Here is a 22,767-nt window from a genome sequence, read left to right as displayed (position 1 = left end):
AACTCATAAAGACTTGCTTTATTACTTGATGAATTAGCATTTTTGAACTAACCTCGTGAATGAATATAAATATATGCATATTATACAGTATATTATAAATATATTTCTTTAACAGTCACATATTGCCACCTACTGGTGTAATTATGTAATTGATACAATCTTTATTTGAAGTGTCACGTTTCAAATGGTGATTTAGGCCACATCCACATGAAGCCACAGCTTTCCCCACCCAATCTTTTTTTTTTCCCTCGTTCTAAAAAAAAATTCCTTAAACACAAGAAATATCTGCGTACTCAAAACCACTGAAACCGACTCAAAACGATGTAGTATACATGCCAGACCAGTATGTGGCACTGTAATTCTGCCACAGAGATACACTAAAAACAGAGAAGACGACTTTGAGCATGCGATATGAGGGGTCGAGACATGGGGTGATGACATCATCGTTTCACAAAATATATGGATTGGCTGTACACACGAAAGTGCAAGGGTGTAATTTTCAGATTTATCCACTCTGGGACCCGGTTTCAAAAAAGTGGCGTTTCACGCTCCCAAAACACCGGATCCGTCTGGACGAAGTGCAATACAAAATTTTTACGTATACAGCTAAACGCGTCTCCGTGTGGATGGGCTCTTGATGGATGGATGGATGCTCATATTAGATCACTAAGAATTTTTCCATCCCATAAAGAACTAACATTTCACTTGACACAAAAATGCTGTTCTTCTGATCATTGTGAAATTTTATTCAAGGAAAGCCCCTTGAGATGCAACATCTCGTTTTCAAGGGGGACCAAGAACATACAACAGATACAGTACACTCAATACAATACAAAACAAAGTTTGTAATATAATCCATCTGCAGCAATGGTTAGAATAATGCACCATCAAGATCAAATTTATAGTTTTCTAACCAAGCATGACAAACTGATCCAGAATGTATCAGTCATCTTTGAAAACGTAATGTTTTTTTATCCATACTCTTCAATAATAAAGACCCTGATTACAGCAAGGCACTGAAAGAAATTTGTGTACACTATATTCTCCGCCCCTTCAAAATGAACAGCTTGGACACAAGCCTGAGCAGGTGTTTCTATAACACTCTAAATCTAGCTCTTACATCTGAAACCCAGCTAAACAGATATATGGCACGGCAACGCGTCCTATTACAAAAGAGACATCGAGAAGCCACACACATGCAAACCCTCGCTTATCTCCAACTACAGCTGAGAAAGCAAAGAGCACAGCTTCCAGAAACCCCCATTCCCCTCTCATTCTCTCTTGTCTCTGGTATGAGAGGCATGTAGTAATTATCGAGGCCCTGACTAATGCGCGGTGTACATCTGCATCTATGAATGTGAGTGGCTACTGAATTCTTGGTCAATGTTTAAACCAAGCAGCCTAATCGTTCTCAGTACAAAACAGGCCTGTAGGTTTAGTGTCATAAAAAGTGAGGTGAACAACCATTACCAACCAACATATGGACACAAAAATGTACCATGGTAACCATAGAGTCTGCCAAAATATCAGTTACTTCAGATATTGTTAATATAATATCTCCTTCAAACAGAATAAGTTTGGAGAATAAGTTCAGAATAAGGTTTACATGAAGCACGCTAAATCTCGAACCTGTGGAGAATCACCCATTTTAAACAAACACCGAACGGATGAGAGTCTACTGGCAAAAAGAGAATGCGACAGCTCGTAATAAAACAAGAATCAACATTGACTTGGCTTTTCGGAGAAGGCGAAAACTGAGGAATTTGAAATGTTGTAAAAGCAATGGTATTAAAAGATACATACAGTACCTTTAAGTGCCTGAGAACATTCCAAATTATCTTTATTTTCTCAAAGGCTCAAATACACATATTTTCCAGCTTTTGTGCTATTTTAACAAAAACTATGGTTACCAGTTGTAATTTGTTCTTGTAGTAATTTGTTCTTGTTCACAAAGTGAAACTGTACTGGACATAAAAAAAATGCTGGTTAGGTTAAGCCATCGGAAAGAGAAGGCTGTGGGTTTAATCTCAAAACAGCAAAAAAGGTTTGAGGTCTGCTATTGTTCCTGCAGTTACTGCTGGCACAGCAAAACAGAACACAAAGAGGATCACTATAAAATCAAAATGAAAGTCGCACTTCACTGGTTTCCTTTAGGCAAGAAGATGTCATTTATCAATCCAGGTGGCTGGTGGATAAAACGGGTACATCCTTTACTGTGACAGTGATATTCAATATTGTCAAACCGCATCAAACCCCAAACCCCATTTGATGTCATGTCCTGCTTTGGTCTAGGTTTTATATCAAAAGCTTTTTCACTGACACAAATAATCTGAGTTTGCCTTGATCAGAGCGTGAATCCTCCATTGTGCATCTGGACACAATGGATGGTATCCCAACTTTGAAACATGATGGATCTAGAGCACTTTTGTATTAAATAAATTTAAAACCTGCTCAAATATTTGATTTGCATGAAAATAGTAAACAATTACCTAATATTATCAACATGAACAAGGATGAAACATAGAATGAATTATCCAAAGGACTTTATTGCCTGAGTGCAAAGTTCTTGGCTTTTCCCCTCATTTAGTAAGGAAGTAAAGGATCATTTAGCAAATGCTTTTATCCAAAGTACATTTACTACAGGTAAAGTCACTCTAGAATAACCTGAGGTTAAGTGCCCTTGGTGAAAGCTCATGGTTCACTCAGGTTAAGGCTCAAATGTACAAATTTCTGCTTACTAATCCTGAGCTTTAGCCATTTCACAATACCAGCTTCTAATGTGTAATAAAAGAACTCATATTAACAAGTATGACTCCTCCTCCAGTTAAACTTTTCATTTACACAACATTAATGAGAAGACCAACAATGGACTTTGAGTACACCTTTAGTCATTTTTTGTTTATGTTGGCATTTGTCTTGGTCTAATCATCCAAAAGCTGAAAGACATTTGTAATGGGGACAAAAATATCCAGTACAAAAACATGCTTAGGTACGTTAATAAAATGTAATACAAATCAATTTCTGTTCTAAACAGGAAAATTAAAATCTTCCCAAGTACATCATGGGAATCTGCTTGAAGACCCCAGATTTGGAATAACTGCCCTTAATGAATTAAAATAGTCTGCCTATGAGTGTATGGAGAGAGAGAATATGATAATAGATCACAGAACAGACACCACATGAGAACAAAATCGGTTTTGTCTGAAAGGGATGAAATTTCTTACCTGGCTCCAGTTTAATGACCTTGATAGCAGCCAGCTCTCCTGTAGTGACATTACGAGCCTGAAAGAGAACAACAACAGCACTTATTCAACAGACGTCTCAATGTTAATAACTATCATTATGTCTAAAAGACTTCAGATGTGATCAGAGCAATCAGCAGGCCCTGATTTTTCAGACTTCTTTTGGGGGAAAATCTTCAAAGTTCTGTGGAATGAATTTAAACATGGAAAAATAAGTAGAATACTCTTATTGGTTGCTAAAAGAATCATAAAATTATGATTAGCATATGGTTCCGCTAATCAGGAATTGAGTAAGATTTAGCTTAAAGCCTTACATTAACATTGATTTTCAATAGTTTCATTGTCAACAATGCCTACAACTCAATTGTAGGTTTAAATAGGGTAATCACGCAATCAGATGGATGCATACTGCATTAGCATTGTGTTGATACAGACTGTGCATACTTATGCGTTTTCTTGCTGTTTCGAAAAGACCGCTGATCAGTGCTTGTAGAGCAGAATGTTAATTTATCTGCCTACCGCAAATCTGAATAGTCACATGGGCAGAGGCTCAGATATTTCATGATTCAAGAAAGAGTTTCATCACCTTTAAAAACTAAATACAAACAATGACTGCTATACTGATCAAGAGGGGGAGAAATATGACATCTTCAATACCCACACCAATGGATTTAGGCTACAAAACACTGTTGCTCAGTGACAGTCCATCATGATGTGGCAGCAGGAAAAACATTAGACAAAATTAGCCCAGATTCAATTAAGATGTCATCGGCGAAGTGGTCAAAGTATTTCTTTTTGCCTCTCTTAGCAACAGCGCGAGATCTGACAGCTAGGCATTGGCAGCAGTGAAAACAGGGGGTGGGGATAGATTGAGCCGAGCATTACCGGGCACAACACGACTGACGACGTCCCATTGGAACAATACACTGATGAAGTGCACTTTGATAGAAAAATCTGTGTGAAAAAAGCATCAGGAATGACAAAATATCAAATTAAAAGAGTTTACATTTTCACTGACAGTTTGGGCTGCAGGGAGTAGAGGTTTTCAATCACTGACAATAAACACATCCAAAAAAAGTCCATTCAGGTTTTTTAATATGCATTAATTGGTATTTTAAGCATTCTGTGATTTAGCCCTTTTTGGCAGTTTTCACTGTAAAACCCTTTAGGAAACATATATTTGAATGGAAAGTAGCGACAGATCTTTTCTTCCATATTGTGACGTACATCATACAAAATGAAACAAATGCATGGATGCATAGTTCACAATACATTATAAAAATGCTGAGATGAAAACAACCCAAGCAACTGGGTTGTTTTAACCTAGCGGTTGGGTTAAATGTTTGACCCAACCTGCTGGGTAGTTTTATTTAACTCAACTATTGTTTAAACATTACTGTATTTCTTGCTTAAAATGAACCCAAAGTATGTTGGAAATGAACATTTAATAATAATTTTAATAAATTAACATTTATTAATAAGATTAATTAATAATAATTACAACATTATTCAATTGCTTATTAATAAATGTTCACCTTTTGATTATTATTGTTGCCTCTAGTAATTGTGTCTGATTTTTAATTTATTAAAAATGAAAAATTAGGTTCATTTTAAAGGGTTAGTTCACCCAAAAATGAAAATTCTGTCATTAATGACTCACCCTCATGTCATTCCAAACCCGTAAGACCTCCGTTCATCTTCGGAACACAGTTTAAGATATTTTAGATTTAGCCCGAGAGCTTTCTGTCCCTCCATTGAAAATGTTTGTATGGTGTACTGTCCATGTCCAGAAAGGTAATAAAAACATCATCAAAGTAGTCCATGTGACATCAGTGGGTTAGTTAGAAGTTTTTGAAGCATCGAAAATACATTTTGGTCCAAAAATAACAAAAACTACGACTTTATTCAGCATTGTATTCTCTTCCGGAATCCTTTCCTTTGAACTGATTCCGTTGAATTGATTCCATTGAATTGATTCCATTGAACTGATTCCATTGAATTGATTCCATTGAATCCTTTCATCTGTCGGCGTTGGTAATGCACTTTTACGTTGTTGTTTTAGGCGATTAGGACATCCGCGACATGCACACTTACGCACCATTTTAAAAATATAGCAATACCAAAATACAAACAATGTAGAATAGCTTGAATACAGCGTGCGTCTCCCTCAGCGTGCGTCTCCCTCCCTCCCTGTAAACGAAACTCAGGTGCACTGGATCACACGTCAGCAGCGTCTTACATCAGCAGCATCACTGCGGAGTCGTGAACCCGGATTGACAACAGACCCGGAAGAGAATACAATGCTGAATAAAGTCGTAGTTTTTGTTATTTTTGGACCAAAATGTATTTTCGATGCTTCAAAAACTTCTAACTAACCCACTGATGTCACATGGACTGCTTTGATGATGTTTTTATTACTTTTCTGGACATGGACAGTCTACCGTACATACATTTTCAATGGAGGGACAGAAAGCTCTCGGACTAAATCTAAAATATCTTAAACTGTGTTCCGAAGATGAACAGAGGTCTTACGGGTTTGGAACGACATGAGGGTGAGTCATTAATGACATAATTTTCATTTTTGGGTGAACTAAACCTTTAAGCCAGCCATATAGTAATTTTTAAACAATAGTTGGGTTAAATAAAACAGCAGGTTGAGCAAACATTTAACCCAACTGCTGGGTTAAAATAACCCAATCGCTGGGTTTTTCAATTTTCAACCCAACATTTTTTAGAGTGTAAGATCCATAACAAGCATTTAGAAAACAGATAGGGTGAAATGGAATTTCATGCCATTTTTTTATTTTTATTTAGATGGACATATTTGAGGCCTTTCACATGGAATATGTTCTTATTAGGGCTGTGCAATTAATTAAAATTTATTTTGGATTTTCAATTTTGTCTTCCATCGATTATGAAAGCAAGATAACAGAGGTAAAGCAATTATTGTGCCCCATTCTGTCTTTAGACAGAAGGTAATTTTGTGTTACTGCTCCTAAACTCACTACCCCTTACTCTCCATAACATATCTTCTCTGTCTCTTTTAAGACCCAGCTAAAAATCTATCTGTTTGAAATGTAATAATGTGGCTTCATGTGACCTCTTGTTTTCAATGTATGTGTTCAAATGAAAATTGAAATGTACTATGTACAGCGACCTTGAGCTATGGAAAAGCGTTATATAAATAAAACTACTACTTTTAACACACCTTCCTTTCTTTCACAGGGGTGCGCTTTCATTCCTCCCTAAAAGCCCAAACTTAACATCCAAATCAGCTTAATCAGTGATTACTGCAAAATGCCGTCTACTGTTGCTAAACTGCGGGACATGCTTGATAAAAGTTTTCAAAGGCACATTAAAGGGTTAGTTCACCCAAAAATGAAAACGTGGTGCTCACATAAACAGCGTCGGATACTGAACATTATTTTTGTTTTGTTTTTTGCACACAAAAAGTATTCTCGTCGCTTCATAAAATTAAGATTGAACCACTGTAGTCACATGGATTCATTTAATTATGTCTTTACTACCTTTCCGGGCCTTGAAAGTGGTAATTGTGTTGCTGTCTATGAGGGATCAGAAAGCTCTTGGATTTCAAAAATATCTTAATCTGTGTTCCGAAGATGAATGAAGGTCTTGTAATTAATGACAGAATTTTCATTTTTGGGTGAATTACCCTTTTAAGCCTTGAAAGAAACACTGTTCCCCAGACTGCTTTGTTCTATTGTACTTATTTTTCCTTCTGTTTGTAATTACTTTTTTTTTTGTTCTTATTGTATTCTTTATTAACTGTTTGAGGACATTTTACCTACATTAGTTACCTAGATTTAGTTTTTGCTAAAGAATCAAAATTGGTATTGATAATTGTGAAATTCCAAAAATTATTATTATTAACTAAAATTATTCATGGTAAAATGAGATCTTAGTCATATCACCCACAACTAATTGCGTTACATTTTTTGGGATTTATAATATAGACCACAATAATCATGCATATAAGTTTTGCCATAATCAAGCAGCCATAGAATAAATAGTAAAAGCGGAATTTTGTATTTGGCATGGCATGGCAAAAACAGCATTATTGTTGAAAATGCTGAAAAACAGAGACAGTCGCCCTGGTCAAAGATGGGCATTTAATGCATGTTCATAATGAAACACACACACACAAAAAAAGCTAACATAACACTTTTTTGAACGTCCATTGTTACAAGCATTGTTTGTTAAAAAAAAACAAAAAAAAAACACTGTGTAGTGTTAAAAATAGTCCAACTTTTAAAAAATACATCTCGAGACACTTCCATTCAGGAAGCTGTTTGAACGCAAGAGCACAACTTAATGTTATGCATATTTAGAAACATTTAGGTCAGGCAAACCCAAACCCAGCCTAATTATGCAGGACCTCTTAAAGACGGATTAGTCAACTAAACATTCTTGAAACCCATGACTAGATGACTTTGAAAACAAGTTGTTTAGCACATCCTTATTGATCAACATAATTTTTCATATAACCTTCTTCCATTACTTTTAATTAAACACATTTATTTAGGTCTTAACTAGAGAGCTGCAGTCAACAAATGGAACGAGTGAAGAAATCTAATGCATGATTAATAATCAGTATCAAAGACATTTTGCTTATCGAAAACAAGTCGGAAAAACATCAGCATCAGAGTGATATGATCTGCAAAGGATGCTGCAAAACACAGAGACATCCCGGGTAACTAATGCGAATATGTCAAGAGCGATACAGCTTTTCCGGGATCGTGTAAGAATTCACTCTGAGGTGCATGTCAAAAAATGTTAAAACACAACTGAAAGCTCCCCTCCAGAAGGCTGATGATTCTCCGCCGTATATTCAAATTCCTGTTGCGAACTGCTTTGAATGAGGCCCACATGCTGAATCCTTTCAGCTCAAAGATATTCTGCGCTGAAATCGAACCTAGACTATAAACATAACGAGTCGATGGTATGTCACATTTATATGCACGAGAACAGAAGCATGAAATTTTGGGCAATGTCAACACATTACATCACATCCCTGACTTGAATCATTAGTGCAAAACAACACAGCAAAATGCATAATTAAAGAATTAGTTATGCACAAACAAACAACTTTCATCCTTCGGTGGAAGAAAAAATGAAAAATTTTGAGGGTTGCACTTTTCAATGCAGTTACAATAAATGGAGACTTTGATAACACCAAAAAAATTCCATAAAGATGTCCACCATGACGTTCCAAACCTGTAAGACTTTCATTCATCTTTGAAACACAAATCTGAGAGCTTTCTGTCTGACAGCTACGCTACTTCAAAACATTCATAAAAAGATCGTAAAACTAATCCATATAAATTGAGTGGTTTAGTCCAAATTTTCTTAAAGAGATACGATCGCTTTAAATGATGAACAGACTTAATTTCAGCTTAAATTCACATATACACATTCAACTCACATCAGTTGTGGTAAACTGAAGCTCAAGCAAGCACGCTTGAGCTTCTGGAAGAGGTTCGATTGCGCTTCTGTTCGCTGATCAATGTTTTTATGTGAATAAAAGCCTAAATTAAATCTGTTCATCACAAAGCGATCGAGTCAGAAAATTTTGACTAAACCATTCAATTCATATGGATTAGTTTTATGAAAGTCTTACAGGTTTGGAACTACATGAGGGTGACTAATTAATGACAGAATTTTTTTGGGGGGGGTGAAATAACCCTTTAATCATGCACAATATACAATAGTTTTGTTTATGAAACAGATCAAAATTTTGGTTGAATGGAAAAGAATGACCAACTGAAGAAGATAAAAAAGTCTACAATAACAAAAGGGTGATAAAATAATGACATAATATATCTTTTTGGTTTAAATAACATATTACATATCACAACTCACAAGCTGGACATTAATTTTTTTTTTAATTAGACCAAATCATAATTAATAAGCTAAAAATTGTGTGAAATGCAAAGTATAATTCCTTTCCAGGATAATCTGCTTGTGTCTACGTGGTGGAGGGATGCAGATTAGTGCTGATCAATAGCTTCATCAAGCATCCAGGCCCAGCGGTCAATACCTCGCCTTGCAATCAGGCAAATCATATTGTCTGGTGTGGTTTAAAATGATGTGTTAATGATCCTATATAATGAGCCCACCACCGGCCCAAGAAAGGTGAAAGTCAAGGATCGTGGGAACCAACCAACAACAACATGACCGGATCTGATGACAATGTGGGATAAATAAAATTGTGACTCATCCTGACCGCTTTGACTTTTTACACCTCTTTATGCTTTCAGAAAAGTTTAAGATTGTGATAATGGGTTGGAGTGCAACTCATCAAGATAAAGGAATATTCTGGGTTCAGTACAAGTTAAGCTCAATCGACAGCACTCGAGGCATTATATTGATTACAATAAAAAAATATTTTTGACTCAAATCCTGCTTTTCTTTAAATAAAGCAAAAGGTTAAAATGCTCAGTTTCAAAAGTACAGCCACAAAATGTAAACAATATGTATGCTGACATGATTTAAAGGTGATCTATTATCCAAAATTCACTTTTATATTGTTTTTGAACAAAATTATGTCTGCAGTGTTTGTACACAACCACCCTATTGTGGTAAAATCCATCCACTCCATTTATTTTTTTCCCCATAAATGAAACAGTGTCTCAAAATGAGCCGGAATGTACACCAATGTAACGTCACATTGGAACAGGCCCCGCCCAAAACTGGCGACAGAATCTGCACAATTAGCTTAGCTCCTCAATAAAAATCACTGATGTTTTGGCAGAGTATCCGAGACGCAAGCTGTAAAGGCACAACGGTATTTTGATAGGGGACAGGGAGAAGCAGCGCATTTGCATTTAAAGATACATGCACGAAAACAGCATGTTTTTGCTTTCACTCAAAAATGAGCATTTACAACATGGTATAATAAAAGATCTGTGGGGTATTTTGAGCTTAAACTTCAAAGACACATTCTGGGGACACCTGAGACTTATATTACATCTTGTAAAAAGGGGCATAATAGGTCCCCTTTAAATTGCCTGGAAAATCCAGCCTCACCGCTGTACCGCTGTCGCCATTGAATCAATTTGATTTCTAGGGTGGAGCAAATCCGAGCAAACAGGAAGCGGAGTAAACCAATCAGAGACGGGCGGATATGACGCGAAAGCAACGCGAAAATGTCTTCTTTTAAAATAAAAGCTTCTATTGCTGTCAGCTGCTGGGGTTTTAATGACTTAATGTGTTTTTGGTTATTTAAAACTGAATTCACGGCTGAATAGAACAAACTCTCAGGCCATCTTTGCTGATATTGAAGGGACTTTCGCCGCACTAGAGTGACGCTGTTTGCGTCACTGAAATAAACGAATCTGATTGCACGGTACGGTTTGGAGTTGACTCGAGGCGCGACAGAGGGCGGACTGACCAGACTGATATATCTTGTAGAAGATATATCATTCTGGACTTGCCAGGCAACCCTTTAAGGAAACGTTTACACGACAACGATATGCTTTTTTCCGCGTACAGGCGACACCATTGTCAAAATGATCCCCATTCATCTGTGAAAATGACTAAATATGCTGTATTCTGCAGGCAGGCCATTAGATGGTCATGAAACACTAAAGACTGAACATGTAATGCGCTTGTGCATGATGTCATTGGTTTCACAGATACGCATTTTTGTTGTTTACACGGAGACCGTTTTCAAAAGTTTGCATTTTCAGGCCACCAAAATGCCATTGTCATCTAAATGAACGGCCAAAACGCGTAAAAAGTTCAGTTTTTAGCCCCTAAGGGGAAAAAATGCTTATTAACCTTTTCTGTGCCATTATATCCAACCATGATTTTTGTTGTTGAGCGATGATAATTAGCGATCGACCGATAATCGGTTTAAACGATATTTTCTATATTCAGGTATCAGTTTTGTCATATCAGATTCACCGGTAAATGGAGCTCAAGCAAGCTTATGTTTACCGTATTTGAGTGCTATGCACGCTGTTTATAACAGAATTTTCACTTTTGGGTGAACTATCACTTTAACTTACACTAACATAGACACACAACCATTGCATAAATTTGAATTAAAACTCTGCCTCCCAGCGCGTAACCCCAAACACACGCACACACTCTCCTATGCCCTTTTCCCCCAGCAGTGCTAAGGTGCGGAGCAACAGCCAAGCACTCCACCTGCACAGGTGCAGCACACAGTGGGGCTGCGAGCTGCTGCCATGTCAGGTAATTACAGAGAGGTGGATAAATCACTGCAAGCTTGGCCCCCGACCAGCCGAATCTAGGCCAATCATTTTCTGCAATGCCTGGCAAATTTGATGCCTTGTATTAACAATTTACTGTGGCAATGCGGCACTGACCTCCGATAAACAACTCGTTTTCCTCTCTAATGTCTTTCCTGCACTGGTGTTATCAAACATTTCATGGGATTCATTATTCATGCTGTATTGCAGTTAAACGCAGAGTACATAATGCATCAAGAATTCTGGTGCGCATTGACAGGAGCGTGCCTGGGCTTGCAAAAACATGATTATGAAGCTACAGTACAACTGAGATGACCGCCTTCTCTGAGTCTCCCACCAACAACACGGTTTATGAATCGTTACTACAACACGGTCGATTAACTGTCTAATAAGTCTAACTCTAATTCCGCTACCAAACACCAAACATAATTAAGTAAATCACGTTGTTGTCCAAACAAAGGTAGAATGTCAGTCGCTCACACTCACAAAGGGAGAATACAATTTCTCTCCTCGGCCGCATTTGTAGGACAGTAGATCACTCTGTCATGCAGATCTGTATTTCTGCTTACTCATTGAAAGGCTGCGTCGAGGTTAAAACTGCTTTAGTCTCCAGAATGTGGAGAGATCTTGAGGCTGCTCAAAAGTAGGCTAGATGGCAAGGACGTTCTATTAAAAGAGACCATGCAATCCAGTCTGTTGTGAACTTCTAAAAGGCGTGAAGGCATAAAACACATGAGAGTAAGCAAAGGTGTTGACAGTTGCTTCCTGCAAAAAGTGATGAAAGAAAGAATGTGTGATGGCTGGAGTACGTTGACCTCAGCTTTGTGAGACTCCATTGAGGCGTTTCAAGGTTTCCTCAGGGAGAAGGTTAGCGGACTGTGACTTTCTTCAACTAGTAATGAGTCCTGGTCGCCCACCTAGCCATTATGGTCTGTACCTCTCTGAATACAGTGACAAAAACAAGGGAGAAAAGGTATGAAAAATTCTCAAACAACCAAAATAAAATCAACTTGAGCAAGAGGAACTGACCAAAGCAAAGCACTTCCAAAATCGTACCTGCTTTGGTTATTATTGAAAAAAAAATGTATCAAGGTTTCCATAAGATATTAAGCTGCACAACTGTTTTCAACAATGATAATAATAATTATTATATATATATATATATATATATATATATATATATATATATATATATATATATATATATATATATAATTTTCTTAGGCACCAAATCAGCATATTATAATGATTTCTGAAGGATCATGTGACACTGAAGACTGAAGTAAATGCTGCTCATAATTCAGCTTTTTCAGGAACAAATTACATTTTGAAATAGAACACAGCTATTATAATTGTTCACAAAATTACTGTTTTTAATTTATTTTTGATCAAATAAATGCAGCTTGGATGAGCATAAGAAACTTTTTCAAAAACATTATAAATCTTTATTTGTAAAGATTTGTAAAGCCCCAGTAAATCCTTTAGATTTTCATTCATAAGTTTATAAAAACAAAAAAATGGATGTCTATGGAATACATGTAGCAATAACATACACTGTAAACCCAAATAAGTTGGGCTAACTCAAAAAATTTGAGGTAATCAGTTATACAATTTTTTTGAGTTATGATGCTCCCAATTTTAAGTAAGCAGAACTATCAAGTTTTGAGTTCGTAGTACTCATGCATGTTAATTCCTCCTAACTTGAAGTACTGAGTTATCTAACTCATACACTTTGATAGCAATTAACATAAAATTTTTAGTTAATTCACTTTTTTATTTTGAGTTCTTCCAAATCAAATTAATTGTTTACTTCACTGTAAACCCTATAAGAAAATTCAGAAAATGCCAACATACTAATTAGCTACCATGTTAACAATAGCATGGAATAACACATACTGAATGGGTACAGCAACTTAAAACATGTAACTTACCTGCTCTCAAACCAAGCCGCATGCACCACTTGTCACTCTTCTAAATTAGCATAAAAACATTAATCACTACTAAATCCCCCTTACCATTAATCTTGCACAAAAAACATTACATAACACTTCATTTTAGCATTCACCCCACCCCCTTGCTGCTGGGAAATAGAAATCCCAACCCAGTTTCAGTTAAACTTAAGTTAGCCTAAATTAAAAGAAATGAGTTCATACAATTCAAAACAATAAAACAGTTCAGTTTACTTGAAATATGTATTGCTAAATATGCTAAATATTGTTAGCATGTTGGCTGGCACAATGCCAAATGATTTTGTATCATTATAACAGTGGAAACAATTTTAAATCCTCCGTCATTTATGTTCATACAGATAAGAGTAAGACATCATTTGAAACTGTAAAGGGTATTATTTGCGCACACTCGCAATAAAAATAAAACTTTCTGCTTTTGTAACATAAAGAAAAAAAACACAATGCCTTTTCCTGTTGTGGTAGGTATCAAACAGTGTTGCATTATGCACCAAACCTTGACATCCGTACCATGATGGTTCGGGACGAATACATTTACCGTTACACCCTTATTACATTTTGAGAAAACCTATGACAAATCTATGAAAATGACTCAACATCTCAATGGGAGAGAGTGAACCTGCAGTATCAGCAAGGTAAGTAAAAAATTGTTCGATTTAGGTATTCTGTTAGTCCACATGGTTCAATTCTTTTTATGCGATAATCAATATTACAGCTGATTGTTCCAGTTAATTCCAGATATATCTTATTTATCAGAATATATTTAAATAGTCAGGACTATTGAAAGTCAGGGGCTGCAAGTATGTCCCTAAACTAGCCGATACCAATCTCAGAAGCATGATAGTATTACAGGATGGAGCAGTGCCCAGTTGTTGAAACAGGTGAATAATTAATGATCATTTTTTCCCGACAAAGTCAATTCAGAAATGCCCTCACATCAGCTGCACAGCGGGTCTGCACACATAGGGCACACATATCACAGTAACTCTATCATCTTGAATTTCATCCTGTCAGAATGTTTTCACAAATGCACGATGCAGGACACTTGAAGAACCATCTTCCTGTGTAATCTGTGTGATTGAAGGTGACTACTGCAATCAGGAGTGACAGGATGAGTGGATTTCGTCTTTAAGTGGAACATGAGACTTCCTGGGTGTAAAGAATGAAAGAGATTATCTGAATGCAGGTGGAATTGTGACTTTAATCCAGTCAGGTCAAGCCAAGGCCTGGAATGGATGTTCCAAGAAACACTCCACAAACTCTGAGATGGAAAACTATTAGCTAATATGGCTGGATTCACCAAACGATGTACGTGCAGGAGCTGTTTGTTCTTCAAAACGTAAGTGAAATCAAACCTCTCGGGCCAGAAATAAACAGATTTTGTTCTGCTGACAAGAACTAAGATCTCCCTTTTTGTTGTATCCGATGCATTTTAGTGGCTGGACTGAAATCAACTTGCATTCAGCTCTGCAGAACTACTGTTTAGACTGACCTGGCCTTTTCAAGCAAACTCATGCAGTGAGAAGCCAAACTTCCTGCGAGAGAAAGAAATTTGTGTCTCTACAGGAGGCCAAAGAAAAAGAATCAACACATACAAAGTCACAAACACACACGAAGAGATTTGCTCACATAATCGTCTTTCCACAGCAACCTACTGAAAGAGAAGCAATGAATTCTGCCTTAAAGCACTACACCTCACGCCACAGTTTGGACTCGCACTTACTCTTTTACCGATGAGTTTCTCACATATGCATCCCTTTGCTTTCTTTCCGTCGCTTGCTGCCGATTCCTCAGGCCGTAGACATAAAAATGGAATCGATACAAAACCACTCGAATTCAGGGAAGCCACAGAACTATCAAAATAGCCCCAGCAAGGCTTGACACAAAGCCAATATATGCTGATCAAACTGGGTAATTAGTCATATCCTTACCCTTGACGCAGTAGGCTTTTTGTTCAATGCTTACTTTTGCTCAATCAATACTTTACATCTCTGTATGCTTTCAGGCCCTTAAAAATCCATCAGGTGCACGCTGGCATCACATTTACTTCAAACTGTTAAGAAAAACAAGCAGACCCAGTAGACAAACAAACCTGGAGAAACACCTGTTGACAACAGTATGGTATTTAAATCAGCAAACATTGCTAAAGTTAATGTCCTGGTCTGTTTTGAATAAAATGGGTTTGTGTAAAAGATTAAAGAGATAGTCCACCCAAGTATTTAAATTCTGTCATCTTTTACTCACCAAACCTGTATGACAAACAACAAAAGATGTTTTTGATAAGGTCTTTTTTTTTCATACAATGAAAGTCAATGGGGTCCAAAGTTGTTTTATATTCCTCAAAATGGCTGCTTTTTTGTTCCACTGATGTTCGTACCTGATCGTTCAGGTTTGGAATGACATAAGGGTGATTTTAGGGTAAACTACCCTTTTAAGGTACACAAAAGTTGAGCAATTTAAAGTCAGGATGAAGCAAAAGTAGATCTTTTCTTTCATATTGTGACATACATCTGAGTGAAATGGATTGAAAAAGAAAAAGAAAACAATGGCGGGTGGGGACTTGGCTCTATCAACTGCTTGTTGATTGGATGGAAGCAGATATGAATCGATTGTAAGAAAGATTAAATGATTAGAGAAATACATCATCAAAAAGAGGTGTGATATTTTCTCTGGAAAAAAAGGAAATTAAACATATGCAAGAACTTTTGTCATTACGATCATCAGAAGTCAAACATTTGGACATTATATGGTAATTTACCACCCTTTTTCACCATCATCATCTGAAGTGTGGATATTTATATACTCGCATGTTCTCATGCCACTAAAGGCTCCAAGAGTTAAGAGTTAATTAAAATCTATTGCAAACGCCGCAAAAAATAAGCATTATCACTCAAATTCTGATCACAACTTTCTATACATTAAGTACAACATGATTGACTCAATGAAAAACAATAATTACAGTCAACTACCATAGACACTGAAGAAGCCACATCCCCACCAATATTCAGAATAGTGGTCAATCAATATGGGTTTCTCAATATGACTGTCTCTTCCAATCCAGAATATTTGTTTACCTTCTTGATTACAGTAGCTTGTCAACTGAAGGAAAAACACCAAAGGACTGTAAATAACTTCATATCTGTAGATACACTGCACTCAATGCTGTTAAACCAGACAGTAGCCGACATAATCCGTTATCTGTTATCTAAAATCCCTCCAATCAGTATAAACAGAGTTTTACTTATCTTTCACATAATCCTATAACAGGCTCTGTCAGATAAAACAGTTATTCTTCTGACAAATGAAGACTGACATGCTGCTCTTGAAGGTGGGATGAAAACAGACTAAATGCAATAATTATGACTATTATTATGTAAAAAGTTGACACTTCACACTTAAAAATAAAGCTTCCAAAAGGGGGTTTCACAGTGATGCCATGGAAAAACTATTCTAGCCTCCTAAAAAAAGAACAGTTCTTAAAAGAACCATTTTTAGTAAGTGTGAAGAACATTTTTAAAATCTAAAGAACCTTTTTGTGCAGTGGAAATGTTCCATGGATGTTAAAGGTTCTTCATGGATTCATTAACGCCAATGAAGAACCTTTATTTTTAAGAGTGTTGACTGACAGGTAAAAGTCTTGCAGGGTGACACTGACCTACTGCTTAAGCCCCACTCGGATAAAGCCGCGGATAATCCAGCATATTTCACACCACTTGTAAACATCTTCCAAGTTAACCAGTCTAAAGACAACAGTGATCAACTGGCCAGCTGTCACCAAACTGATCTTTCTACAGTGCTTGAGTCAATGACAAGTTGACAACCACAGACTTAAGCGGTGATATCACAAGGCCTTCCTCAAATATTTGTCATCTCTTGCACAATTTTGCAACAACCCATGGGAGTGACACTGCAACAAAACCACACAATAATGTTATTCAGTCGCACTAACTCTGAGGTGCACGAAACTGGGAATAAACTCAATAAGTTGACATGAAATAATGTAAAATTTGTAAACAGTAGATAATGTGCTAAACCGCATAATGTTTCCAGAGTTTGACAGATCGGTGTTTTGATGCTACTGATCTGTTTTTTTAAAAGGAAAGGAATAATTAATAATGACAGAGACTGAGAAACGTCACTTTTTCTGTTTTAAGGAAGAAAGAAAGCCATACAGTTTAAGAACAAAACGACAGTCAGTAAATTATGAAAAAAACTTGAATTAACTGTCTAAGTAGGGAAAAGTTTAGATGGTTTGGGTTAAAGGTGCATTCAGTAAAGCTGTCCTTTTCTACTATATAGTAGGGAAGTATGCATATTTCAGAGTTTTTGCTCTCATTCGTGTCAATAGTCCCAGTGATATAGTACTTTGTTCTTACACTTTTTGGTCTGGATGCAAGTTTGTTTGCTAACTGCTGCTGCTTCATAGAAAACTTAACATATTGATTTTTTTGTATATTGCTGATATATCAGACTGCGTTGGTACTTTATACTGCTTGTTTATACATTGCATTTTCCACTCAGCACTCTTGCTAAAACACTTTATAAAGTAAATATATTATCGTTATTTTTAATTTGTAGTAGTAGTAGTCCAAAAACAGCATGACAGGTCCGGTCATGTGATGTCAACATGGCGGTTCCCATGAGAGACCCGCTCCGTGTAGAATAAATCGGCTTTTACTAGAAGACTGATAGGTCTTATAGTCTTCATTATCACATAAATGTACAACATTTTAAATATATTTATCCATAGTTCCATTCATTTTATTAAATGTAATTGTTTTTAATTCTCAAAAAAAATACGGAGTGCACCTTTAAGTGATCAGTGTCCCAGTCCAGTTCAGAGAAGTACAATCTTCAAGACTGCAAACCTTCAACATTTAAACTCCCATATGCCTCACATTGGTTTTACTCTAAAGAACGGGCCCTTTAAAAATGGACTGAACTGTCCAGAAGACGAGCCTTGTTTGTAGAAAACACATTTTTACCTTGTAAACATCCCCGTAGGTCCCGCTGCCTATCCTCTGGATAAGCTCGAAATCCTCTTGCGGATTTCGCCTGGACAGATCGAAACTAGAGTTCATCGTGGGGACTCCGGCCTCTAACTATCAATGTTAATTGCTGGGGGCCCTAACACGGACGAAAGGAGAAAAACGGAAAAAAATAAACATACGGCGTCAGAAGGGAATCTCAGTCTCAGTACTTGACTAACTTTAACATGGCTTCCCGTGAGCTCCACTGCGCATGCGCTGCGCTCGTATAGTGGAGAATGCCTGGAATGGGAGGATGAAGACTGGAGGAGGAGGATGGGTTGGGTCAGATGACCAAAGGCGCATAGACTCCAGCAGATAACCTGCTTCTGAGGAACATTTGAAACAATTCGTGTCCGAAACACTCTATTAAATTAGCGTTTTCTTTATTTAATTTCTTCTTTTAGTTTAAATAGGCCTATGGCGCATGAGTGCTTGGATCACTGGTTTGTCTTGTATTTATGTTTATTATCTTTAATATAAGGCTAGTGCACAAAGAACTTTAATTAAAAGATACACTCGTCTTGATCCAGTTAAGAAATAATAATGAAAATGAATAATCCTAATTATATGTAGGCAACATTAAATATTAAATATGGCAATAAAACATAACAATATATTCATAATTTAAAACAATATTTTAACTTAACATATTGTACAAGAAAGCAGAAGTTTGGCTCTGTCACTGACTAAACTTTTTTGCGAGAAGTCCGACTCAAGATGACTTCACAGTGAAGTCAAAATTCTATTACAAAAGACTAGGACACCAAAAATAGAAACCGAGTATTCAGTGTAGAATAGAATAGAACTGAATTTATTTATTTATGTTTAACAGTGCACAATAGTGACAAAATGTATGGGGTGGCTGATTTTAATGACTTAATTAAGTGTGATTCTGTACCCTTTCACTGTTAGATCATTGGTTGTAGTAGTATACATTTTAGCATTTCATAATTTACTGTTATTTTCTGATTTGTATGTAATGATAACAGTGATGGGTTGTGGTTTTCTACATGGTTTTCATCATTTCGCGAGTAACACAAGGCAGTTTGAGCTCTGTTTTCTCACATATATCTCTCCAAATATGTGACAAATCACTGACAGCTGACAAATTAACAGTTGTCAGGATTCTCCATGTGGTTGTGACTTACAAAACAGTCTCATACTTCTTCCTCCATCTTCTTCTCTTTCAGCTCAGACAGGATTGTGATTCAGCGCTATTTATTTCCGAATCACAGAGGAGTGTGTGCCAAGAGTGAGCTTCTGAACACATTTGTACTTACACCATGTGGTTGTTATGAAGGTTTTATGAGCCAGTACGATTCAGACTAATTTATTTCTCAAATGCCAGGCACACATCCAGGATGCAATTTATTGACTGATTATTAAAGCATGCACTGGCACAGATCAAGGTCTCAGCATGAAGGCAGTTATCAAACAACCAACGCACATAAGAGTTGGCCTGTATAGCTTATAGAGAGGTGTTCTTTCCTGGCTGTTCTAGATTTGTGTTCCAACCTATTGTTCAGGTTTTTATGCATGCACATTATTTTATTCATTTTCAGTTCCTCTCTATCTTTTGTGGGTCTGTTTAATGCAGTCATAGTCTGGTGAGGGCTGTTTTAATTATTTTTCTAATTAATCAGTTCTCAATTTGTTAATATTTATTAAAAAATATTATTGGTTTTAGATAAGTAATAGATTTTAATAAATCTAATTTGTTATTTATATACATATTTATTTATATTTATGCTACATTTATTAAATGATCATTAACCAGTGTAGAGTGACCAAATATTGACCTGGTTCATATGGTTCACTGTGATTTTGCCAAGTTTTCAATATGATCAACATATTTTATTGATCCTGGAACAACATTCCTGTCTGATTTAGTCTTAACCCTATTCCTACCCCTAAACCTAATCCTACCCATAATTTATCCCTAAAACCAGAGGGGAAAGATAGGTGTATGCACATAACCCTGGTTGTAAACCTAGACATAACCAGTAAACATGTCCCTTAAATCTGATTGGTTGATTGGAATGTTGTTCCAGGATCAACAAAGATGTTGATCCAGGAACATGTTGTACTTGGTTAAATCACATTCACCTGGTTGATATATTGGTCTAATTTTAATGCACAGATGCATATCAATGTCATATACATTCTTGTTGCCAAGTTTTCAATATGATCAACATATTTTATTGATCCTGGAACAACATTCCTGTCTGATTTAGTCTTAACCCTATTCCTACCCCTAAACCTAATCCTACCCATAATTTATCCCTAAAACCAGAGGGGAAAGATAGGTGTATGCACATAACCCTGGTTGTAAACCTAGACATAACCAGTAAACATGTCCCTTAAATCTGATTGGTTGATTGGAATGTTGTTCCAGGATCAACAAAGATGTTGATCCAGGAACATGTTGTACTTGGTTAAATCACATTCACCTGGTTGATATATTGGTCTAATTTTAATGCACAGATGCATATCAATGTCATATACATTCTTAAAAATAATTTTACTGGCATTAATGGTTCCATGAAGGACCTTTAACATTAGTGGAACCTTTCCGATCCACAAAAAGGTAATTATTTTATTTATTTATTTATATATTATATATTTTATCGCATTTTTTTGAACACTTACACAACAATGTACATCACATATCTGTACAAAACGGTCATTATAGTGGAAAAAGGTTCCTTAGAATATTAGAAAGATTCTCTGGGGAACCCAAAAGTAATCCTTCTATGCACTGTAAAAAAATATTGCTGGTTTAACTTAAAAAAGTAAGTTACCTGGTTGCCTTAAAATTCTGAGTTCATTGAAATGCCAAAATCGGAGTGTCTATTTTGACTACGTCCACACGAAGCCGGAGCTTACCCTAACCAATCTTTTTTCCCCCTTGTCTCAAAAAATATCTGCGTCCACACCAAGCGGCAACCTCCCCCAGTTTCTCGTGAAGCCAATATGGAAGTGACTTAAACTGTGATTCATCGACTGGCCGCTAGGGACAGGCTGCAAAAGGGAGCAGAATGTCATTGAGTCCCATGTTAAAATACCTAATTTTACAGCAGAAAAAAAAACATGTTTACAGTCTGGTTCAAATTGTGGTTTTGGTCTATACAGCGAATTTTGCCCTTCATGACAACTCTGAGGGGGTAAATTTTTTTATAACTCATCCGTTTTTAATTATATTAAGCCTTAAAGGTACTCTAAGTGATGTCACGCGTTTTTAGGCCAAAACATTTTTTTTTCACATACAACAAACATCTCCTCACTATCCACTAGCTGCCTGTACCCTGAACACACTGTGAAAAAACGCGGTCTCTGTAGTCGCCACAAGCTCCAAAAATGGCAATAAAAACAAACTGGTGCAGCCTGGACCACGAATCATAATAAACATGCTCCAGCCAATAACCGACAAGAATGATTTTAAATGCGCGTGACTGTTTCAGGAAGCACGAGGGGGAGGAGGAGGAGGAGGGAGGGTCTAGCTAGCCTCTGTTTTGTTTGACAACACTTCGAATGTACTTACTAGAGCACCTTTAAAAAAGACGCACGGAATTCAACGTCTTCAGTGGAGTAGCAATAACAAGCAGTGTTGCCAAGTCTGCGGTTTTCGTGGAATTGGGCTTCTTTAACACTGTTGCCGCTGGTTGTTTTCATGTCCACGATTTGAAGCAACCCCAAATAATATGATATTTAGCCCCTGGAATGTGAATTTTACCAGGGGAACCCTGCCAAAAAAGTGGATATTTACCCCCCGGAATGCAATTTTTTATCAATATTTTTCTGTAAAAAAAAAAAAAAAATCTTTAAAAAAATCCCCCTCCCCCTAGTTTTAGGTTGGGTATGTTTTGTTTTGAAAACCTGGCAACCGTGGTAGAGAGTAACGGTAGGTGTCCACAGGCGCGGGGCGGGCGGAGCAGAGCGAGCGTTTTCAGTTCATTCCTATGAAAGTCGAGCTTCACAATCCCACATTGCACCTTGCGAGTGTGAAGCTCGACTTCCAAGGAATGAATTGAAAACGCTCGCTCTGCTCCGTAAGGTTCGCACACCTGGCTTTTAATGCGATCGACGCGGGCTGGAATCTGCCTATTGCCGAGCTCGCATTTATTTTCAATAAAAATGAAATGTAGGGAGGGTTTTTATTCTCACAATAAGGCAGCATCCATTTAATAATTTTAATAAATATAATCATTTAACTCTGTGGTATTAATACTAACATAAAGTATAGATAGCATCTAAGTACTTACTCTTATTGCAAAGAACTGCTTTTACATGG

At 36.7% G+C, this 22,767-nt stretch overlaps 1 protein-coding gene across 5 annotated transcripts in view; it reads right to left on the bottom strand.

Annotated features, from left to right (window-relative positions):
- The window catches only part of map4k3a (mitogen-activated protein kinase kinase kinase kinase 3a), a 75,353-nt gene extending 56,667 nt beyond the window's left edge, over nt 1-18,686 (bottom strand). For all 5 annotated transcript variants that reach the window (XM_067387984.1, XM_067387985.1, XM_067387986.1 and 2 more), the window contains exons 1-2: nt 18,432-18,686; nt 3,225-3,282 (exon numbers count right to left, since the gene is read on the bottom strand). In XM_067387984.1, the coding sequence (XP_067244085.1) occupies nt 3,225-3,282; nt 18,432-18,527 (154 nt within the window). In that variant the 5' untranslated portion in view covers nt 18,528-18,686. The remainder of the gene's footprint in view (nt 1-3,224; nt 3,283-18,431) is intronic.
- Between the last annotated feature and the right edge of the window lie 4,081 nt (nt 18,687-22,767).

This window comes from Chanodichthys erythropterus, chromosome 6, assembly GCF_024489055.1.
Source record: "Chanodichthys erythropterus isolate Z2021 chromosome 6, ASM2448905v1, whole genome shotgun sequence".
Lineage (NCBI taxonomy): Eukaryota > Metazoa > Chordata > Actinopteri > Cypriniformes > Xenocyprididae > Chanodichthys > Chanodichthys erythropterus.
This window is presented reverse-complemented; position numbering and strand designations above follow the sequence as displayed.